This window comes from Panthera leo, chromosome B1 (genome assembly GCF_018350215.1).
Source record: "Panthera leo isolate Ple1 chromosome B1, P.leo_Ple1_pat1.1, whole genome shotgun sequence".
Classification (NCBI taxonomy): domain Eukaryota; kingdom Metazoa; phylum Chordata; class Mammalia; order Carnivora; family Felidae; genus Panthera; species Panthera leo.
In genome coordinates this window covers 73,824,874-73,848,791 of record NC_056682.1, presented here as the reverse complement: position 1 = coordinate 73,848,791, position 23,918 = coordinate 73,824,874, and the positions used below count along the sequence as shown (strand labels likewise).

The following is a 23,918-nucleotide window of genomic DNA, read 5'->3' as shown; positions in this document are numbered from 1 at the left end:
AATTCCAAACAACCCGTCTGTACTGCCTGCCTGGAGTTGGACCCAACAGTTTCTTCAAGATCTGGTTATAAAAGCAGATGGTGTTCTAGAAGCTCTATTTTGAGGAGAGAGAGCCCTGACTGGGACATCTTTTCCTTTTCCTTTTTCCTTCTCCCTTCTCCCTTCTCCCTTTCCCTTTCCCTTTCCTTTCCTAGTGGTAAAGTGTGCACACCATAAGATACCATTTTAATTGTACAATTGACTGGTGTTCAGTAAATTCACGTTTTTGTGCAGCCATTACCACCATCCATGTCCAGAGTGTTTTCATCTTCCAAACTGAAACTCTTACTCACAGTACATAGTAACTCTCCTGTTAACCTCTCCTCTCAGCCCCTGATTACCATTATTATTTCTGCCTCTGTTCTAGGCTCCTTCATGTAAGTGGAATCACAGAATATTTGCCTTTTAGTGTCTGGCTTATTTCACTTTGTTATCACATTTTCAGGGTTCATCCATATTGTCATATGGGTGTCAGAATTTCCTTCCCTTTTAAGACTGAACAGCATTCCATTGCATGGCTATACCATGTTTTATTTATTCATTCATCCATCGATGGATTTTGGGTTGCTTCCACTTTTGACTACTGTATATAATACTGCTATGAATTTGGGTGTACAGATAGCTGTTTGAATCCCTCCTATCACTTTTGGGGATGTACCTAGAAGTAGAATTGGTGGATCGTAGTGTAAATACGTGTTCAATTTTTTGAGGAACGTCCATACTATTTCCCACTGCAGCACCCTTTTAGAGCCATGGCTAATCTTTGCCATGGCTATGCCTATTTAAGTAAAAACTGTGCCCACATTGCTCAAGGTCAAGCTCAGCAGCCTGCATCACAAAGGCTGAACTTTTGCCGAGGCTGGGCTCAGCATCAAGGCCTGGGTCAGGCCTTCAGGACCCACTTGCCATTTGCTTAAGGTCCGGCAACATCCAGCCGTATAAAAATAGCTGCTTGCCTTTGGATCAAGTCACCGTATGCTCCATGACCTACCAAGGTGAAAATCCCACAAGGCTCTCCCGAGACTGCCAGCCCAGCTCGTAACAGTTAAAAATCTGCGATCCAAGTGCAAAAGCCAAGGTGTTGCACAATACAGGCCACTGTCACTTGGTCCAACAAAAAGTCTCAATATCTAAGTGTTAACTTGTTCTCCAAATTGCTTTTTGTCTGTCTTTCAGGGTTTCTGGCACATTTCAGGAGGGTGGAAAGCTGTCGGCAATAAATGGCTCTTCTCTCTTTTTGGGGGGTTCTGAACCAAATGTGAAATAAGACAAAAAGAATTTGAAGCGTTTAAGAAAAAACAAAAACAAAAACCTCTTCTCTTAGAAACCAAAGGAGTGTGGAAGAGGAGTTTCCCCTCTTACAGCTTTGATGTGGGGGAAAATGCTTCCCAGGAGCATTTAAGTTATTTATTGTGGAATTTTGCTAATTTAATGCATCAATTGTGAATGAACAAGTAAAAACAATAATGTTCCCTGTTGAAGGTTTACTGATGCCCTGTGATTGGCTTATGTATCTCGTTTAGGGCTCATAATGTGGCTGTGAATTCATTAACTCCGTTTTGTTGAAGAGGAGACAGAGTCTTAGGCAGGGTAGGGGATGTCCCTAAGGTTTTGTGGCTGGGGTTTCATCTCGAATTTAGTTAAGTGTAAAGCCTTTTCTAAAAAAGATGCGGATAAGAAAAAATGCTCTTCCCTTAAACAGAAAACTAATTTCAACGAGTTCCTAGGTTTTTACAAATATTTTTGCCAGTGGGTCTGGCAACATAGGTGAATTTTGTTTCAGTGGTTAAATATCTGAGGAATAGAAGGGTAGCAGTTATGGGGAGGGTTGAAGCACAATTGCTGTTTAAGGGTAAAAGCAACCATGCAGTGCTGACTAATAACTCAGCTGAGCCTCTCCGTCGTGCAGGAAACACTAAATTAGGAGTTTGGTTATAGAGCATGGGTGTTGTGTGGAAGAGATCCAAGAAAGTGCTTGTTTTATGCAAAATCATTTGCTGCGTAGACTGTATTGGACCTAGCACTGTGTGTGTGGGCCACTGTCTGGCGTGGTCACATGGCATATATAGAATCTGCGTTCCTACTGATACGTGTGTTGGCATGAGAAATTTACCTGTATAAGGACCTTTAAAATTTAGCATTCAAAATTGTGGAAGGGGAGAAAAATGGGACCTAGTATTGGATTTTATCTAATATTTTTCTATTTCATGAGTTATTTTCCTTAAATGAAAGGTTTTTGTGTGTGGTCATTGCTGGGAATGTTACATAATTTCAAGGCTCTTGTTCATTCTGTCTGGATTAATATATTATAAATTCTCATATACTTTTCTTAGGATGTTGGTTTCTTCTTGTTAAAAATAAAAGTCCTCCAGCGTGGACTGGGTGGCTCAGTCGGTTGGGGATCCAACTTTGGCTCAGGTCATGATCTCACCATTTGTGGGTTCGAGCCCTGCATTGGGCTCTGGGCTAACGGCTCAGAGCCTGAACCCTGCTTTGGATTCTTGTCCCTTGCTCTCTGCCCCTCCCCCGCTCACACTCTCTGTGTGTGTGTGTGTGTGTGTGTGTGTGTGTGTGTGTCTCTCTCTCTCTCTCTCAAAAATAAATAAAACATTAAAAAAAATTTTTTTAAGTTCTCTAAAATGACAGGACTTGAAATCTATAATTTTTTTTCCACTTTACCTGTACACAATTCCCCCAAGTCACACTGTGCCCTGGCCTGATGCACAAAGATGAGTTTCTTAGCAGGTAGAGAACTAGGTGATTTTTTTTCTCTCTTAGATTCAGTTAACTAGACTTATAACACAAAAGCATGGGAATATAAGCCATTACAAAAGGGTTTTTTTTTTTTTTAAAACACTGATATTTTCTTTTCCTTTTTTTAAAGTTTATTTATTTATTTTGAGAGACAGAGCAAGAGGGGCAGGGGGAGGGACAGAGAGAGAGGGAGAGAGAGAATCCCAAGCAGGCTCCATGCTGTCAGCGCAGAGCCCGATGCAGGGCTCCTTCTCATGAACCGTTAAACCATGACCTGAGCCAAAACCAAGAGTGAGTCGCTTAACTGAGCCACCCAGGCGCCCCTCCCTGGTGGCTATTTTCTTGAATGTTGCATTATCTCTGGGAATGGTGTTCTAATACTTGTTTCCATGGTGAAGAACTTTTTGGTTTTTAAATTTAGGAGTAGACTTGGTCTGTTCTGATTTACTTAGAAAAAAACTTGACTTGTGTTAAAGGACCTGCTATTTTTTTTCCTGGTTTTCCATTAGCTACTGTTAGGACCTTTGATAAGTCATTTAACCCTTCCAAACCACGTTTTCCCTCATCTTCTGAAAGGGAGTGATACCATATACTTCACGTGGAAAGCACTGAAAAATTGTTTTTAGTTTTTAGCTATAAAATTCATGAACTAATTTGTTAAAGTAATGGGGGGGGGGTTGTTGAAAAGTAGAGAAGTAAGCTTCTGTTCTCCTTTTATAATCTGCTCTGCACACTCTTGGTTAAAGGGATGTCCCACTGTCATAACAAGTGTGCTCAGTTGGGACCCTTTCAGAGAGAATTCAATCCCAGGGGTGTGTGTGTGTGTGTGTGTGTGTGTGTGTGTGTGTGTGTGTGTGGTTGCCTCAGGTGGCTCCTGTTTTGGTTATGGTTTACTTTTTAAAGTCAACATTGCAGTAGTTTTGTTCTTTGGTTAAAGACATGAATGTTTAAATTGTTCTTTGAGAAAACCTGGAGCACTTCAGGACAGTGTGGAGGTGCTAGGACGCCCCCTTGTGGGATTCTGAAATGTGTTCTGCAACAAATGAAAATAATAAAGTAGTTTATTCTTGTTAGACTTCCAGCTAAGAGAGGAATCTTACTTAAGATGGTAAATTATAAATTCATCCATCTAGAAGCTTACCAAAAATGACAAAATAGTAGGCTTTATATTACATCAAATCACTGTGCAAGTTGGATTGTTAATCGTGTTTAAAAATCATAATTTTGGGGGCGCCTGGGTGGCTTAGTTAAGCATCCGACTTCAGCTCAGGTCATGATCTCATGATTCATGGGTTTGAGCTCCACATCATGCTCTGTGCTGACAGCCTCTGTCTCCCTCTCTGTGCCCTTCCCCCTTTCACACACACTCTCTCAAAATAAACAAATAGACGTTAAAAAATTATAATTTTGAACTTGTAACATCTCAACATTTGAAGAAGTATTTTAGGGAAGAGGATTGCCTTGTCAGGTTAACACCTATAGTTAAAGTGCTGTAAATTTTCAAAAAACATAACTATATACGTTGAAAATGTGTTGATATGGGATTTTCTTTAAACTTTTGGTTGTTGAAAGTTTTAGAGCGTAAGTACACATCAAGTGGCAGGAGTTGGTATATTCTTTTATTTTAGAGCCACTGTTTATTATTTTTAGTTTATTTTATGCAAGCTTGCTTTTTTAAAGCATCTGTGGCTGTGTGCCCACTTGTCTTCATTCACTAATTGCATATTGTGTGCGGATTAAGTGGTAGGCATTGAGGTAACAGCATCGGGCAAGGGGCTTACGATCTTCTGAGGAAGACAGACCTTGAGCAAGTTGTTACATTATAATGAGGACTGTTAAGGAAGGTCAGGGAAAAGGTGCTGTGGGTGTGAGTAATGGGCAGTTACCCCAGCTGTGGGGGCAGGGAAAACCCTTGTGGAGGGGGTGTGTAAGCTGGACCTGAAGGATGAATTAGGTTTAGCTAGGTAGAGGGAGGGTGGATTGGGGATTCGAGTTTACAGCAAAACAACACATTTAGAGGTTGAAGGCAAAACCGAGCAGAAAGTAGACCAGTGAGGCTGGAGCATAAATAAGGAGGTGGATGAAGACTAGGCAGGTACCTGAGTGTTGAAGCCACAGTAAAGGATTTGGTCTTCGAAGGGTTTTAAGCAGCTAGTGGCATCACCTGATTTGCATATTGGTAACTCACTTTTGATGCAGTGTGGAGACTGGAATGGAGAGGACAGAGGTGGACACAGGGAGACTAGCCTACCTGTCTCTCTCCCTCCCTCTCCTTCTCCTTCCCACTAGGGCAAGCATTCCTCAACTTTTTCTGTAAAGGCTCGGAAAGTATATTTTGACTTTCCAGGCCATGTGATCCCCGTTGCAAGTACTCCTCTCTTCAGATGTAGCATGAAAGCAGCCGTACACAATACACAAAGGAATGAGCATGGTCGTGTTCCAATAAAACTTTGTTTATAAACACAGGCAGTGTTGGCCCATGGGCATGGTTTGCTGACCCCCGATCTCCAGGATTATAGGAATAAAGGAAAGTGAATGGATTCAAGGGTTCCTGAGGAGTTGTGATCAGTATTACTTGGTGGTTATGGGTTTGTTTGAGAAGGGTAAGTGAGAAGCTGAAGTTGGTGTGCAGGTTTCTGGCTTAAATAACCGTATGAATAGTGGTTCCAGGACGACGTGCACACCAAGCATAGCTGTCTTGGCGAGCGTGGGCATTCGGGTGGATGTCCAGCCATTGGCTGGACATGGGTGTGTGGAGAGAGAAGTGCAGGCAGCTTTGGTGTGTTACAGAGCTTCCCTAGAGAGAATGAAGAGGGCAAAAGGAAGAATCCCTAATAACTCTAACATCTTAAGTGGAGAGGGGGAAGAGCCACAAAGGATGATGCAAAGAGGAAGGAGCAAAACCAAGAGAAGCACCAGTGGTTAATGGGGTTAAATTGGCAGAAGCATTAGGCAAAATGGGAAGGGCCTATTGGATTTGGATGTGAGGAGGTCATTTATAACTTTGGTTAAAGCAATTTCAGAGAGTAGTGGCCTTTTTCTTTTTATGTCTATGATATGGTGGGACTTGTTTGCAGAAAGACAAATTCAGTCATCTAATTCTTCCTTAAGATTTTAGGTTCCATTTACAAATGGTATTATTCTGTTGAAGTCTAGCAGATACTAGTAGTTGCTTTTTATTTTTTTAATTAAAAAATTTTGTAAATGTTTATTAGTGAGAGAGAGAGACAGAGCGTGGGCAGGAGAGGGGCAGAGAGAGGGAGATACAGAATCTGAAGCAGGCTCTAGGCTCTGAGCTGTTAGCACAGAGCCTGATGAGGAGCTCGAACTCATGAGCCGTGAGATCATTGACCTGAGCCAAAGTTGGATGCTTAACCAACTGAGCCACCCAGCACCCCAATTAGCAGTTGCTTTTTAGAATAGTCTTTGGTTAATGTTTGGTCCTATTTCAAGCTTGGTTAATCTTCTTTAAATGTTTTTTTTTTAATGTCTATTTGAGAGAGAGAGAGAGAGAGAGAGTATGAGCCCCCGGGGTGGGGGGGCAAGAGGAAGGGGAAGTGGGGGAAGGGCAGAGAGAGCTGGGGACAGAGGATCCAAAGTGGGTTCTGTGCTGACAGCAGTGAGCGCGATGAGGGGCTTGAACTCACAAACTATGAGATCATGACCTGGGCTGAAGTTGGAAGCTTAACTGACTGAGCCACCCAGGCACCCCATTTTGATTAAACTCCACTATCTTTACTGCATTTTAAAATGTGTCTGATTCCTTTTTTGGTACTTTAATCGCTGAATGAAAATTGTAGTAGTTAAAAATGTGTTTTTAATATAATGTGCTTAGGTAATTCTTAATAAATCTAATAAATTAAACACAATCATGGTGGTTCTTTCTACTTAATATTAAGTCTTCCTGGAGTGAATAAACGCTTACCCGCAATCAAGTCCGCCAAGGATTTGGGGAATGCCTCCTTGCCTTACTGAGATTTCCTGCCATCGTGACTGTGGCTGCCAGGCCGAGTGCCTTTTTATTTTATAATCACTATGCCAGACACATCAAGCTGAACAAAAGAGGAGTTGTCATAGCTGATGGGTTTTGGATTTACACACTGCACTACCTGACTTCCCTGTGTGCTCACCGTCTGCAGCTCCCCCCTCCCCCCCAAATGACTGTATTTCTGAATCAGAGTGTGCATTTCCTTATCTTAAAAGATATGTCGATTATCATTCCATGTGGCTGTTGAGATCTTTGAACTTGATGAAATTTTGCATTCTTTTCATTTATTTTCATCTCTTCCATGCATAACTCTTTCACATTTTAAAAATGATAATGATAGCCTGTTTCAATTTTAGACATCTCTTAACTGTTGTGCCACAACTTCTAACATTCTATTAATGGAAGGCAGACGGAAGAACAGTTAATTGGCTATTGCTGGGTGAACCTACTTTGAAATAAAAGATTCCTGTGTTGAAACAGAATGTTCAGAAAGTATAAGAAATGCCAAACTACAGTGTTCCTGTGTATATTTAGAACATATTTATCTCCTTATTGCCATAATAGGAATTTTCATGTTGCCCAAGGGAGAGCTTATGATTTCCATTAGAATGTGAGCTTGGTGACAGGCTTTTCTGTCTTATTCATGTTTATTTCCAGCTACTAGGATAGTACCCAGCATTTAGCAGATACTCAAATATTTATTAAGTGAATGAATGTTCTGCATAAATGATAGATTGTTTACTATGAATACAAGATTTAACTCTTTGCCTCTTTTCAAGTTTTTTCTCCCCTTTTTTCTTCTTTTAGGCAGAAACCACTAATACTAGTCTCTTGCAAGTACAACTGGAATGCAGTTTACGTAATAAAGTGTGTCAGCAATTAAAGGTAAAATTAAAAAATTCACTCTTCTCATCCTTCCTTTCTTGCCTTTGGCTTGGAGATCAAAAATAACATGACACATTCTGTTTTCAGAAATACACATGACCTTATCATAAGTGCTTTTCTTTTTATAAAACTTGAAATCACAAAGTTTGGATGATTTTTTTTTTTGAGTTTTTCTTTTGTTCTTTCCATCCCTCCAATCTCAGAGTTGTTATATGGAATCTGATGATGTTTTACGGCTACAAATGAGCATAATCGTAACCATGGAAAACTCCTCAAAAGAGTTTGAAGAAAACACACAAGATTTGTTAGATCATCTTTCTATAATTTATGTAGCCACAGATAAATCTGAGACCTCAGGTAAGGTGGAATCTTTTAACATTGTTATTCTAGTATATCTTGATTAACCTGCATTACCATTTTTTTGTTTTATTTTATTTTTTTAGTATTTATTTTTGAGAGAGAGAGAGAGAAAGACAGAGTGTGAGCAGGGGTGCGCAGAGAGAGAGGGAGACACAGAATCCTAAGCAGGTTCCAGGCTCTAAGCTGTCAGCACAGAGCCTGACGTAGGGCTTGAACTCACGAACTACGAGAACATGACCTGAGCCGAAGTCAGATGCTTAACCAACTGAGCCACCCAGGCACCCCTGCATCACCATTCTTAAAGCATTTACTTGTAGGCTGTATCATTGCAATGCAAGACAACGAGGCTTTGCGTTCGTAATTAAGAGATTAACAGTGACTGGTTCTCAATCTGCAACTGCTAATAAGGCTATATTATTTTGGAGTAAATTAAGTGGCAACTGCAAACCACTTTTTAGTTTTCTTGGGATGATTTTTTTTTTTTTTTTTTTTTTTTTTGCATTCTGAGATAGGAAACAAGTTAAATGGGCAGGCACAACAATCTAATATAAATATTCACAAAGTGTTTGGGAAGTTTTGTGTCTCTTGTCCCAGTGTTACGATCTGCAGAAGCTCAGTTAAAGAAATCATGCCGTGTCGTATTTTTAATAGCTGACTGGGTGCCAATTGTTCCCGGATGCCGGACAAGTTAAGAGAGTGTGAATTGTAGTGTTCATTGTTATGAATTTTGTCTTTGAAAATGTATGTCCTGTGTACCAGGAATTACCTAGTTCATCAGCTTCAGTTTCTAAGAACTTTTGTAGGCAACACATATTAGGTGATTTTTGACATTTACAATGTAGAGTTTGCTGTTATCCATTGGTTAGCAAGGCTGTTCTGGTATATGTGTCTGTATGTATATATATGTATGTGTATGTACATTTATATATGGACACAGACATACACATGTACCACGTGTACATAAACACATACCATATACATATCCAGAGAAAGAATTGGTACCAAAGTGTAATTTTATGGTCAAACATCATCTACTTTCCAGCCCTCAGAATTGGCTATAATAGTGATGGTTCTTCAGCAGGAGAGCTGTCCTGTCTTCGGCTTCCTAGTTTTTGGTGATTCTCAGAATGGCCAGATAGACATCAATGTAGAGAAGACCCTGTCCCATGGGGAGCACTTCTGTGAGTGAAGGTTGAAAGGAAGGTGATGTTTTGAGATCCCAGGGTTTTGTTTTTCCTCAAATGTGATCATCCCAATAAGGAAATAAGGGCCTGTCCAATCAATAGGAGAACATCGCTTATTTAAAGCTGTCCAGTTGGTTAGTTTCATCCAGAGGAGTAATAGTGTGACCCTATACTCAGAATATCTTCACTGGTAGTTTATTATCCTTTAGAGAGCCCATGTTGGTAGGTCAATCTTTTTGTATAGATCTTTTTCCTTGTGACTTAGAAGAATACCCAACAGAAAATAGTTCCCAGTTTCAATGGTAGTGTTGAAAAACGAGTCACATTTTTTATAGAAATGTGTAATGTAGTACTTTAGCCACTATATTAAGGTATGAGAATGAGATGACTCTTTTGTTTTAATCTCATTGCTCTGATTCTTTTGGACAGATGATTCGGCAGTAAATATGTATATATTACATTCAGGAAACAGCCTTATTTGGATACAGGTAATTGTAAATTACATAAAGTAAAATTTAAACTTACGAATGTATGTTTAATTGCAGAACATGAGGAATTTTCAACAACAGATACAGAAATACTTGTCTCATTTCTCTTTTGCTTTAATTTATACCCGGTTTCCCTTGCTTGAACCCACATTAGGATGAAGGTTGTCAGCACCCCCTTCCTACTGTCATAGACACATATGCTGAGCAGTTGCTTGTATGCCAGTCTGAACGACTTAGTTCTTTTAACAGAGTTGATTCACATTGGATACTCACCCAGCTGAGAATAGTCATGTGGATTTTTATTTTTGTAGGACGTACATCATTTCTCACAGAGAGATGCTCTGTCTTTGCAGTTTGAACCAGTACTCGTACCTACTTCTGCAACCAACTTTACAAAAATTGCCTCTTTCACTTGCAAAGGTACAGATTTTAAAAATACTGGAGATTGTCTTTTTATTTTTGTTATCTGGTTATGATGACAGTTCTTTTCTGTGAAATGATTTGGGTTTCACAAAGGTTTTCAGAAAGCAAATTGGCTTGATGGTAATACTGCAGCCTTAAGAGTTCTAAGAGATAGAATGATGGAAGAAATGATTGTTGATGCCACTGTTATTCTGCCACATATGGGGGATTTTGCATTTAAAGCTTAACTCACGTGGTGATCTGAAAGAGCAGGATGTAAATGTGTCTGGTGGAGGTGGTGCTTCCACAGAGAACAAGGTTGTGCTGCCCGGGTTGTGTATCTTTGTGCAGAATGCAAGCTAGATCTAGTGAGTACAAACCCAGCTGTAGCTTTAGGTTCTTATTTATGGTTAAAAAGAGTTCTGTAAATAAATGCAAGTTGTTTGAAACATATGAAAGCATGCCCTGCCTCACTTCTGTTTCTTTTTCTTTTTTAAATTTTTTTAATGCTTATTTATTTTTGAGAGAAAGAGAACACAAACAGGGGAGGAGCAGAGAGAGGAGACAGAGGATCCGAAGCAGGCTCTGTGCTGACAGCAGACAGCCCGATGCGGGGCTCGAACTCACGAATTGTGAGACCATGACTTGAGCCGAAGTCGGACGCTTAACCGACTGAGACACCCAGGCACCCCTTTTTAATTTTTTTTAAGTTTATTTATTTATTTTAAGAGAGAGAGAACACCAGCAGGGGCAGAGGGAAGGAGAGACAGAATCCCAGGTAGGCTCCTCACCATCTGTGCAGAGCCCAATGTGGGGCTTGAATTCACGAACCGTAAGATCATAACCTGAGCCAAGATCAAGAGTCAGATGCTTAACCCACTGTACCACTCAGGCACCCTGCCTCACTTATGTTTCAAGAAATGTTAATTAAAGCAACAAGTAAGATATAATTTATTACTTGGATCAATAAAGTGTTAATATTCTGTGTTGGTAATGATTAGGGAAAAAACACGTATTTTTGACAAGAGTACTAACCAATGCAGGCTTTTTGGAGGGAAAATTGGCAATCTGTGAAAATTTAAAATGCACATTTATGCTCTTTGACACTACGTCTGGGAACTATCTAGGTACACTCATATACATATTCAGAACTGCTTATAGAAATGTGCACTGTTAGTGACAACATCCGTCTGTCGACAGGGGGCTCGTTCAGTTGTAGTGCATTTACAGGAGGGTATACCCTGCAGCTATTAGGAGGCATATGTGGGCATGTAATGCAAACAGCGCATACACTTGGTGTCCTTTAAAGGGTGTCTGTGTACTTGCATGTCATAGAACACTGGACAGATGCTCAGGAACCTGCTAGCAGTTGTTTCCTCCAAGATAACTGGGGACTCGGGTGGACTTTTTTTTCACATTTTTTGTTAGTGTTTGAATTTTTGGGGGGGGGGGGTTGGGGCCATATATGCAGCTTAAAAAAAAAGACTTGAGTATTTGTATCAGAGTTAAGAATTTAATGCCAATGCCTTAATATTAGGAGTAGTTCAGGGAAAGCTTAAAAGTGTTGTTTTGATAATCTCCAGTGTTTTGGAATGCATTTCCACTCACCCTGTGAAGCTCCTCCTTGCTATTTCGGTTGTCTTTCTTTTTCCTTTCTTGCTCATGCCTCCACATGCTCCTCTTCACCCCACCCGACTGAGTATCATTTTTCACTTTTGTCATCTCTGGCAGACCTAAAGACTTTCCTCTTATTTATGGTGAATGCAGATCTTTGTAAAGAGAAGCTATAAAGCGTTGACTCTCTTTTTCTTTTTCTCCCAAAGGAAGAAATGAGAGGTTGGTTTAAAAAGGGAGGGGTGTGTGTGTGTGTGTGTGGTAGGCATCAAGTTCTAGAAAATTGGCAACCAGCCAGCAGAGGAAAAAGATAGGAGTGTTTGAGAAAGTATTTTACCGTTGATATCTGATGCACTATTTTAATGGAGAAACTGAAGTAATTAGAAAGTTATAAATAAAACGTATATCCTGTTTTTATTCAGGCGCAATGAAAGAAAAGATGCTTCACGTTTATTTCTTTGTATCTCAAAACAGCTACATCCTGTGCCAGTGGAATTAAAGAAGACGTGAAGAAAATAAAAAACAGTCCAACACTAAAAGCGTGTCTCTCCTCTCCTGTGATTCAAGGGTAGGGTGAATCCATTTTCCTTTAAATCATGTTTGTTTAAGTGTTTTTCATCTGGAAATAATTTAAAAATGTAACTGCTGAGACGTGTATGATTCTCTCTCTCCGGACTTGCCTTGCGTACATTAACACAGCTAACAAGCAGTGGAAAGGCTGATGGCAGAACGGGAGAGGGGAGAAGAAGGATTCCAGTGATTCCGTTTGTGGACTGGGCTGGGGACCAGGTAGTCAGGTGTGGGAAGGAGGAAGAGGATGCGCGTTGGGGTCCTGGTTTTGTCCTGGCGGCCTGTGTGAGCTGCCTTGGTCCTGGCCTGGTCACTTACCCTCTGGCCTTCAGAGGCTGCGCCTGAGGGCACGAAGGGTGAAGAAGGCAGTCCCGCGGCCTGTTCCTGGCGCTAACGTTTGTGCTCTGACGTTTCATGCTCCTCCTCTTTGGGCACACTCCGAGGCGCGCTGAGTGCTGGTGGGTTGTCTCCCACTCAGGGCTGATAGCATGCACGTCCTGTGTTCGCAGGTATTTTAGAATGGACTCCACTGCGACCCAGTTTCACATAGAGACTCACGAGAACACTTCAGGAGTTTGGTCAATGTGGTACCTCAACCATTTTGACCATAGTGTTGTATTAAATGATGTGTTTGTTTCCAAGGAGACCAAGCACATTTTAAAGGTACATATGGTATTTTTATCCAAGTTTTAGCCTATTTTAAGTTTTGTTTAAGGTCAGATGCAATGAAATTAATATTTATAAAGTTTAATTTTTTCTTCTGAGTTTTAAAGCAAGTATTTTTCTTTTAACGTTCTCAGAATTATTTCTAAGATCTATTTGTTTTTTTAAACTATCGTTCAAGGAACACAGAGGGACCAAGGTATATTCTTAAAGGATATTTGCAGTCACCATTATTAAAAAAATTACAATGTACAATTTATACTCAAAAGATTGTATTTATTAAAAATAAGCCTGCTTAATAAGAGACTTAAAAACTGAGAACAAACTGAGGGTTGATGGGGGTGGGAGGGAGGGGAGGGTAGGTGATGGGCATTGAAGAGGGCATCTTTTGGGATGAGCACTGGGTGTTGTATGGAAACCAATTTGACAATAAATTTCATATATTGAAAAAAAAATAAGCCTGCTTAATGACAAAATAGACTTTTTCAAAATATTGCCCGTGAAAAGTTCAAGATTACTTTTGTGAAATTAAAACAGCATGTGAAACATAAACCTATCATTTATATGAAAATATTTCAATCTTTGAGCTGGAAATAGTTGAGTAAATTCTATTTTTGAAAGTACAAAAGAACTTTAGTATCATACTTTATAATGGTTTTAATCATAAAAGGTATTAGAAAAAGTAATTTCTCTTGCTTTTTTTCTTTTTAGATTCTGAATTTCACTGGCCCTTTATTTCTACCTCCAGGCTGTTGGAATATATTTACTTTGAAACTTGCTGTTAAAGACATTGCCATAAATCTATTCACCAATGTATTTTTGACTACAAACACAGGTGCCGTTTTTGCAATACCTCTACAGATTTACTCAGCACCAACCAAGGTATTGTTTACAACACTATGTGTTATAATTTTCATAATAATTACTGTTATTAACTTATGGTGCTTGGGTTTTATTGGCAGAGTTAAGCTCGTGTTCTTTAAGACTATCTCAAGAAATACAACAGATATTACCAGGCCAAGCTTAGATGGTCATTTGTTTAGATATGGAACTCTTTATTTGGAAAGAGTTTCCATTTTTCATAAAGTAACTTGAGGTTCTTGAACAAAATAAGGTATTACAAGTAGATTCATCTCATTTTCATTTATTTCCAAAATTTGTAGAGCGAGGAATATGTGCTTGCTCTAGAAAGCACAGTTGAGCTTTTAGTTCATCCTTGCAATGAATTCAAATAAACTAGACGGTTAAATGCTGTAGTTAGACCTCTGGTAAGTGAGGCTTGGTTGCTTGTAGTTCTTGCATTTCTCCCGGGGGCCAAATCTAAAGCCTGAAAGGATTCACAATTAAAATGCTTTCTAAAATCTGGGTAAACCGTATTCAATTTAGATCTTATCTTAAACATGTCTCATTTTTTTCTTAATGTTTATTTATTTCCATTTGGTTACTGTTATTGCTTCTTTTTGATCCAAGCTATTCTGTATAACGCTGGGTTCTGATTTTTCACTATGAGACATTCATGCAACCATCTTTATGATTTTTCTCACTTATTAGCCTTGGTGTTTCATTAGATAGAAATGCCTCATGCTTAGCTATAGGCTTAAAGGTAGGACTTCTAAAATCAAACTACACAAAGTGTAAGGTTAATTCCATTCATCCTTATTTTGAGGAGGGGAGATTTCTTAGAAATTTCCTTTTTCTGATCAAGAGATGCGTATTAAGAAGAGCGCCCTGTGGGAGGGAGTAGGCAGGTTTCATGTATATGTGGAAGTAGCGAGTCTGTGCTTTCCCAACCTGTAGGAAGTGGAACGTCAATTTAAATGTCCTGAGTGGCTTAGGAGTTTCTACAGATTGGTATGCTGTTTTTCAGAGGATTACAGTGTTTTGGTTCTTTTTTAAACCTATCAGGAACGTCCTGAGATTAACCTCTAATTCAGGAGGCAGCTTTGTGTCTTTGGAGCCCATGGATCATCACTGTGGGCATCGATGATTGTGCAGAATCCACTGCTGTGAGCCTTCCTGTGAGAGACCGTTCAGGGCTCTCATTCAGGGGGAAAGGAAGCCAAGAATTCGCTTTCTCATTGTTTGGCTTCTGGTTAAAGAGAAATTCACTGAGGTGGAGGCCAATGTCTGCTTTGCATTTGAGTGCATTAGGATTTTTATGCTTAGTGTTGTGTTTTAAGTTATTCATATATTACTTTTCAATCTAGGAAGGGAGTCTGGGTTTTGAAGTGATAGCACATTGTGGCATGCATTATTTCATGGGAAAATCAAAGACAGGTAAGTATTCTGCCCTTAGGCTTTCTGTAGAACTCTAGAGTGGGGTTGGGTGGGAAATAGTGAGGAAAAATAGAGTTTGTAGCTGCAATAATTAGTCCTGTAAACATAATTGTATCATATTTTATTTTTAAAGAGCATGATCATTCACAGAATGACTTGAAAGTCTTAAAAATCCTCCAAAAACACCTGAGGTTACTTGTATAAATAATGTCCCCTTAAGTAGCTTGAACTTTTGTAAGGGATTTTTTTTCAAACACATTATTTGATGGTCACAGCAACTTTGTGTCCAGGAAAAGTTGGAAGATTCTGGTTCTTTTATAAAAGGGCTGACTACAAGTTAGTAAAAATAACCTGGAATTGTGTTTGAAGACTTGGATTATAGGAGCATAAACATCTTCCAGGGGGTGCTTGCTGTTATGTGAGATTGAATGCTATGGTGTTGATATAGAAGCTCTTTCTAGCCCTTGCCCTACATTTTTGATTCATTAAAATATTTAATGTAAGGAGACTGTTGCAGTATGGAGACTTCTTTGAGGAGACACCCATGTTTTCATCCTGGTACACTCTTTAGCACAGACAGGACTGAACAGATAAGTAGAGAGGGCTCAGTGAACAGGAGGCCGTTTTGTAAATATGCACATGCACCTTCCCCAGGCCTGGTCTGTGCCCTTCTTTGGGAGGACCGTTCGTCCATCAGCACTGATCACCGAAAGGCTTAGGTGATGACCAGTGCTTACAGGGAAGCAGTTTAGCCTGTTAGACGGAAAGCTGTTAAAAATGTTCCGAGTATAATTTTTACTTGTTTCAGGCTGTATTCATGAGCCATGTGTCTTTTATGTTCTTACCTTTACATGATTCGATTTAGTTTTGTTTTCTACATGTTTGTTTGATTTGATGTACCATTTGCCATTGAGTTAGAGAGATCCTAGGAAAGTCAGAGGGAGGGAGGGGGTGTGTTTATGCATTTGACAGTCCTCTCAGTTTGAGAAGTTTGGCAGCCTGTGGCATTCTTTACTAATTGAGTTGCATTTTCTATAAATCTAAATATTAAATCTGATCTAACTTTTAGAAAATCCTAATTGGGAAGGGAGTCTTTCCCTGGATCGGTCTACCTGGGATGTGGATTTGGAACTTGCCAATAAATTGTATGAAAGATGGAAGAAGTTTAAAAACGGTGACGGCTGCAAGTATGTCTTCACCTTTCCTTGTCTCTTTTATGCGGCACTGGGGAGAGACTTCAAGCGAAGTTGTAGGATGTCCAACCTTAGAAAAGTTGAAAGTGGAGTACAGTGAATACTCAGACGTTCCTCACCTGTTTTCAACCAGTTGTTCACATTTTGCCACTTACGCTTTATTTCTTTCTCGACCTCTATACCTTTGTACACACGCATTATCTTTGTGCTGAGTCATTGGAAGGTAAGCTGAAGATATCATACCTCAACCCTCAGTACTTTATTAGGAAAGAATTTATTTCCCATGGAGAATATCCTCCTACATAGGACTATGCTATGATTCCACACCCAACAAATTTAACACTGATACAGTTATACAGTATACAGTCTGTATTGAAATTTCTCTGTTTGACTCACTGGTATCCATTATGGCTATCTTTTTCTTTTTCCTTTTTTTAAATCCAGATTCCATTCAAGGATCATGTATTGCAATTGGTTGTCATGTTTTCTTAATTTTCTTTAGACTTGTATCCCCACCTTTCTTCATCTATCATAATGCTGACATTTTCGAGGGGCCTACCCAGTTGTCTTACAGAACCTTTGGCACTGTGGAGTTTTTGGATTGTTTCCTCAGGTTTACATTCATGTCAAACATTTTTGGGAAGAGTGCTAATTACTTGGTTGGTATTGTGTCCTTATCATTGCATCACCTCAGAAGGAACATAAATGGCAGTTTGTCCCATTGTCGGTGTTGCTAAGTTGAATCGTTTGACTGTCCTCATTGTGCGTCTGACAGCTCTCTCTCCACTGTAGATGAATTTTTCCTTTACTAAGTAATTATTAAAAATTAATAAGTAACATGTGCTATGATAATTTGAGATCATATAAATTTCCTGTTCCCAAAGAACATTTCACCCCATCCATTGATAATCCTTGCCTGGATCAGTTGCTAGATTGATGGCTGCAAAATAGTGATGTTTCTGATTATTTTGTTCATTCTACATTCTTTTTGAGCATCACTGTGGATTCTTTGTTCATTACCATGATGTACCATCAGTATTATTTTTTGATGCTAAATTGTCCCAGATTTGGCTGATGGGAGCCCCTTCAGGCTAGATCGTGGGTCCCTTAGATGTTCACCTCATTCTTTGAGCAACTTCCTTGCTTTCTAGTAAAACAGGATGCTCCGGGATCATGTGTACTTTCTCTTCCCCAGACCCAGAATACCCAGAATAAGCCTTTTCTTTTTTCCGAGAGCCCTTGTTCCTTTTAGTAAGAGTGATAATTAGTGATTTCCTTTTTTTTATGTGAAAATTATTTTTCAAAATAATTTCTTTCTTTATGAATTACACAGGAGGACTGCTTTAGGCATGACTCGATTTGGTCGCTTGAAGAAATCCAAGGAGTCAGAATCCTTTGTTTCGTATCTTCCTCGTTTAATCACAGAGCCCGGCCTTGTGTTAAACTTCAGCGCAACTGCCCTGAGGAGTAGCGTGGTGAGGATTGTGTATCTCCTTGTCAGTGACCCCCTGGCTCTTGGGGTGTTAAGTTATCAGAGTCTTTCCACCTTGAGAATACTGTGTCAGAACCAAAGTTAATTTAAATTCATTTTAAGTGACATACATATGCCGTTCAGTGCACTTAGCAGGGAGGTGTCAAGAAACAAAGGAGTAAACTTGAAACAGACTGAAAGTGCATGAAACAAACACATTTTCTGAAGTTTGTTTTCAGTTCAAAATCCGCCAAGAAAGTATTCAACTACGAATATCAGAGAAAATCTTTTTTATAAGATTTTACCGTTTTTAAAATTTTTATTTTTAAATTTATTTTATTTTTTAGAGAGAGAGTGAGAGTGGGGGAGACGGGCAGTAGGAGAGACAGAAAATGAGACACAGAGAGAGAGAGAGAGACACTCTTAAGCAGGTCCACATTCAGCACAGAGCCCAACACAGGGCTGAGTCTCACGACCCTGAGATCATGACTTGAGCTGAAAGTAAGAGTTGGACAGTCAACCAGTGAGCCACTCAGGCACCCCAATTTTTTTAAAAGTAATCTCTACGCCCAACTTGGGGCTCAAACTTACAACCCTGAGGGGCGCCTGGGTGGCTCAGTTGGTTAAGCAGCCGATTTTGGCTCAGGTCATGATCTCCTCGTTCATGAGTTCGAGCCCCGCATCGGGCTCTGTGCCTTTAGCTCAGAGGCTGGAGCCTGCTTCGGATTCTGTGTCCCCCTCTGTCTGTCCTTCCCCTGCTCATGCTCTGTCTCTCTCTCCCCAAAATAAAGAAATGTTAAAAAAAAAAAAAAAAAACAACTTACAACTCCAAGATCAAGAGTCACAGTGCTTTACTGACTGAACCAACCAGGAGCCCCATCACAGAGAGAATCCTGATTAATACAGGCTTACATAGGAGTTAGCTTGTTTTATAGTGAGAAGCTCAAAAGAGAGAAGTCCAAAGCTGATGAAGCAGCAGTGTGATGCCATCAAGAGCCTGGACTCTGTCCGTTACCCTCTGTCCTTAGTGTGCTGACTTCTTCTCTCGTGTGTGCTTCCCTCCATGAGCTGGGGAGGCAGGGAGCAAAACAGAGGCACAGAAGCCACACCAGCAGACTTCCATGTGTGTGTCATCTCATTGCCAAAGAGCTGCATCACATGTGGTCTGGGTGATGATTTACACTTCATGAGGTGCTCACTGGGTTTCTTAGGGGTGGCATCCGAAGACTGTTTTTAAAACATTTTTGTTTTGTGGGGGCGCCTGGGTGGCTCTGTCGCTTGAGTGTGTGACTTCGGCTCAGGTCATGATCTCACAGTTCGTGGGTTTGAGCCCCACGTTGGGCTTTGTGCCGACAGTCTGGAGCCTGCCTGGGATTCTTTCTCACTCCCTCTCTGCCCCTCCCCTGCTCACACACACTCACTCACTCTCTCTCTCTCTCTCTCAAAAATAAACATTAAATTTTTTTTTAACTTTGAAATAATTTCAACTTAAATGGTTTAAAAATAGTACCAAGAACTCCTAGTCACCTTTCACAAAGGTGTTTTGTGTTTGCCACATTTGCTTTATCATTCCTTTTCTCTGTCTTTGCACACACACACACCACACCCTTTTTTTTTAATGTTTATTTATTTTTGAGAGAAAAAGAGCATGAACAGGGGAGGGGCAGAGAGACAGGGAGGCACAGAATCCGAAGCAGGCTCCAGGCTCTGAGCTGTCAGCACAGAGCCCGATGCCAGTCTCGAGCTTATGGACTGTGAGATCATGACCTGAGCCGAAGTCGGACGCTTAACCAACTGAGCCACCCACGTGCTCCACACCACACACATTTACGAGCTGTTTGAGAGTGTCAGATGCTATGTCCCCCCTTATTTCTACTTCATTGTGGATTTCCTAAGAACAGGAGCATCTTCTCACATACCAAACTGTAATTATTAAAATTGGATGTGATATTAATCATAATAATGTTATCGAGTGTGCAGTCTATATTCAGAATTTTCCAGTTATCCCCCTCACATACTTTATGGTAGTTTTTTTTTTTTCCCAGCTCAGGATCTTGCATTGTATGATCTTTATCATCACCTGTAATCTTTCTCAGCCTTCTCTTGCCTCTCATAGCAGAGATGTTGTTGAAGTAAGCAGGCCATTTATTTTCTAGACTGTCCCTCGATTTGATTTGCATGGTGGTTCCCATGATTCGATTCAGGTTATGAATTCTTGGCGGGATTATCTCAGGAGCAACGCCATGTCTTCCTCGGGGTTTTGATTTTCCTTTCCCCATATCTAGGTGAAGTACTTTGTGGTGAAGAACCCTTCCTCTTGGCCGGTCTCCTTGCAGCTCCTGCCTCTCTCCTTGTATCCTACACCCGAGGCTGTGGTACGCCTGCTGCACAAATGGTAAAGCACCCAGTTGGTGAAGACTTTCTGACGGTGTTTGGGAAATGCTGTTAAGACTCAGAATTATTCAGAGTCCTTCACATCTTTCACCCAGAACCTGTATGTGGGTGTACACAGTATTGGCCCCAGTACCTGCACACCCAGCTCCTTGGGACATACAACCTGATGGAAATTGCCGCTTCTCTTGTTGCGTGGTATCTTTGGTGTTCCTGTGACAAGGCTAGCTCCCAGCAGGATATTACTTTCTCTGGTCAGGGAATCTTTACAGCTGTGATTTTTTCCCACGGGTATTCCTCATATTGAGAATCTAAATCACAGTGATCTCTGGGCAACAGAAGAAAGGAGTTCAGTGTTTTAGTACATTTTAATCTCGTGTTAAAAAAGAAAAGATGATAGATTTTTTAGTCCCTGTCTGTTATATTTTATTTTCACAAAGCAGTCACAGTTTCAGTTAGAATGTTTCCCTCTTTGGCTTAGTAGGATCTACTCTTATCCCTGGGTTTCTCAGCTTCAGCACTATTGACATTTTGGACCAGGTGATTTTCTGTTTGGGGGGAGGAGGGGCTGTTGTGTGTTTCAGAGGGTGGTTAGCAGTGTCCCTGGCTTCTACCCACTCGGTGCCAGTAGGACCTCCCCAGCTGTGGTAAGCAGCAATGTCTCTGGGCATTGCTATGTGTCTACCGGGAGATAAAATTGTCCTTTCTCGAGAGTCACTTCCTGTCAGGTTCCTTATGTATTGTTTGGAGAGGGAAAAAAAATTGCTTTGTATTTAGAGCTGTTGTCACCATATGCTTCTTTACATTCTGTGCTGCCAAAGTCATTCATTCAATGGTATTTATTGAGCACTTCCAGTATGCCCAGGACAATGCAGGGGGCTGGGATGCAGTGGTGACAGGATGGGATGAACTGTATATGTAAACACATGTGCTCACATAATCTGTATATGTGCGCACATGCACTGTTTTCTTTAGTGGCAACCTGAATGTTATTTCAAACATTTTTTTTTCCTTTATAGGTTTGGCACCGATATGCAGATGATTAATTTCACAACTGGTGAATTCCAGCTCACCAAAGCTTGCCCTTACCAGGTAGGATGTCCTCTTTAAATAGAAAAAGAATGCTGACAAACCATACACATAGCATATGGCTGCACCAAGTCATGTTTCAAGTGTTTTTACATAATATATGTGGCTCTCTTATATTCTAGGCGTGAAGTATACATAGCAGATTTTCCCAATTAACGAATGCAGCAAGAGCCCATGGTTCATGTTAGCCTGTAAATCATTTTAATTTGATAGTTTAGATTCATGTGAGTGAAGAAATAACAATTGGATCAGGGCTATGTAGAAAACCATAAAACCTGAGACCCCAGAATTTACAATTCTCTTTTAGATTTCCCATCAATTGTTTTTTAAGGTGACATAAGGTAAATATACACCTAAGAACATCTTCTCCTACTAAACAGGCTTCATGTTTTTAGCAAGTCACCCAGTTTCTGTGATGTTCACCTCATCTGTTAAAAAAAAAAAAGGTCTTTCTGAAATTCTTAAGCCTCTGGGCTCTCATGAGGTCTTCCACAAATACTCAGGAGGAGGAGTAAACATGTCATGTGGAAAGGATGTTGTTCTGGGACTTGGCAGCCTTGTTTCTTAGTTTCCACTCAGTAGTTCTGTGGCTCTTTGTACAGAGCTGAGAGTTCTCCTTACAAGTATCCTATGTGTGAGATCAAGTCAGACGCGGAGCATTTGTTAAAAAAATACAGCCACACACGTCACCACACATGGGCATACAACTATATTTCTAACACACACGCACACACACACACGCACACACTGAAATGCCTTGGTATTTTCTTCTCTCTCCACACTTATCCCTCCAAAGATGGACTATTGGCTCTAGATTAACTTGAATAGCAGAACGAGGGAGATCAGATAACCTCCAACTAAGAGTTAAAACTCATCAAAGCAAGTTTTTAGATGGATTTTTAACAGAGACTTACAATAGGAAACATATTACAGCAAATGTCCCTTTCTGTTTGTAAGTGGTTTAGGCAGCAGGATGGTCTTGTTTTTGTTAGCACGCCTGCCCTGCTCATTGCCTCTGGTTCTCCTTTCCACTGAGCAGGCTCCCAGGGCTGTTAGAGATAAGTTAGTCCAGGATACCAAAAGATCTTTGGCCCCACTGGTGTTGAATCGTATATAATTTGGAATTCCAAAAATAATGCCAATTTTCTTTTACGTCTAAATGTTCTATTCAGATTTGAACAAATGCTGCAGCCTGTTTGGAAGAAGTTTTTCATGTGTGACCAAAGGTTTCCCCCAAGAATATTACACCTTTTGTGATAAGAGACACCATTACTGTTATGAATTTGTTACACTGACAATAATAGTATCGATGCCTTTGAGACACTTAAAGTTTAATTCAAAATTCTTCTTAGAACTCTTTGTTATGTAAAGAATGGCACCCGTATTTATGATGGTTTGCTGTTAGAAATATAGTTCCTTCGGTTAAGATCAGGGGGAATTAGATGGTCAGGGTTCTGAGTCCTGGGCTAGGGCTAGCTTTGTGCCCTCAGGAAGATTACTTATCCTCTCTACAGCCTTCTCTCACTCACTCGTAGTAATGTTTGAAGATTCAGTAACATTTATGGAATGCTCAGCATTTTATAGACTTCTTATATTCCAGTGCCTGGCATATAAGAACGATTTAATAAATGATGCAGTTGTTATTACAGATTTTTTAATGTTTGCTTATTTATTTTGAGAGAGAGAGAGAGAGAGAGAGAGAGTCCCAAGCAGACTCTGTGCTGTCAGCATGGAGCCCTTTGTGGGGCTCGATCCTATGAACTGTGAGATCATGACCTGAGCCAAGATCAAGAGTCGGGTGCTTAACCGACTGAGCCACCCAGGCGCGCCATGTTATTATTACACTTTTAATACTAAAAATCAGTTTTATTCAGTATTCATATTAGATATATGTAAAGCAAGGTTTCTCCCTTCACAAAGCTTATAGTTCTAATGAAAATGAATCAAACACTGTCGCTATTTCTTCTGATAGCGTGGGGAGGTACTAGCAACAATTGCAGGATAAAACAAATATAAAAATCAAGACTGCAGAAAAGAGAAATATTACCATGCAGATTATATGATTATAGCGCTAAGAAATTAATAATTTTTTTTTAGTGAGAAGGAGCTGGAAAAAAACAGTGGAAAGAGGAAAAATGATGGAGAACTCAGCCTTGAATACTAGATTTAGAAAACAAGATTTTAGCCTTGAATACTAGATTTAGAACACAAGATTAATCAGAGAAAGTTAGAGACCCTGGAAAAAATAAAGGAGTTTGTGAATAAACACAGCTCTTTCTCCTGAGTGAAGAGACGCAATATAATACAGATGGTCTCTGTATGAACCTAAGGTCAGTATTAAAGATAGGGTTGTCGAGCAGCAGTTGGGTGTTGGGTCAGATCCCCGCAGCATTCAAACAGAAGCTGTTTGGTGTGCTAAGTGACATTTTGCAGTCAGAGCATCTTGGCAGAGATGTCTCTTGTAGCCGCAGCTTCCATCCGGGCCGGGAAGCAAATCCCCCTCTCCAGCATCCCTGGCAGGCTGTCCTGCAGCCTCTGCCTGCTCTTCTC

At 40.2% G+C, this 23,918-nt stretch overlaps 1 protein-coding gene across 3 annotated transcripts in view; it reads left to right on the top strand.

Annotated features, from left to right (window-relative positions):
* The window catches only part of TMEM131L (transmembrane 131 like), a 169,361-nt gene that overhangs the window by 100,363 nt on the left and 45,080 nt on the right, over positions 1-23,918 (top strand). For all 3 annotated transcript variants that reach the window (XM_042935265.1, XM_042935264.1, XM_042935267.1), the window contains exons 8-19: positions 7,589-7,666; positions 7,870-8,023; positions 9,640-9,698; positions 10,010-10,118; positions 12,189-12,282; positions 12,794-12,947; positions 13,659-13,829; positions 15,155-15,224; positions 16,294-16,411; positions 17,751-17,892; positions 20,174-20,283; positions 21,299-21,371. In XM_042935265.1, the coding sequence (XP_042791199.1) occupies positions 7,589-7,666; positions 7,870-8,023; positions 9,640-9,698; positions 10,010-10,118; positions 12,189-12,282; positions 12,794-12,947; positions 13,659-13,829; positions 15,155-15,224; positions 16,294-16,411; positions 17,751-17,892; positions 20,174-20,283; positions 21,299-21,371 (1,332 nt within the window). The remainder of the gene's footprint in view (positions 1-7,588; positions 7,667-7,869; positions 8,024-9,639; positions 9,699-10,009; positions 10,119-12,188; positions 12,283-12,793; positions 12,948-13,658; positions 13,830-15,154; positions 15,225-16,293; positions 16,412-17,750; positions 17,893-20,173; positions 20,284-21,298; positions 21,372-23,918) is intronic.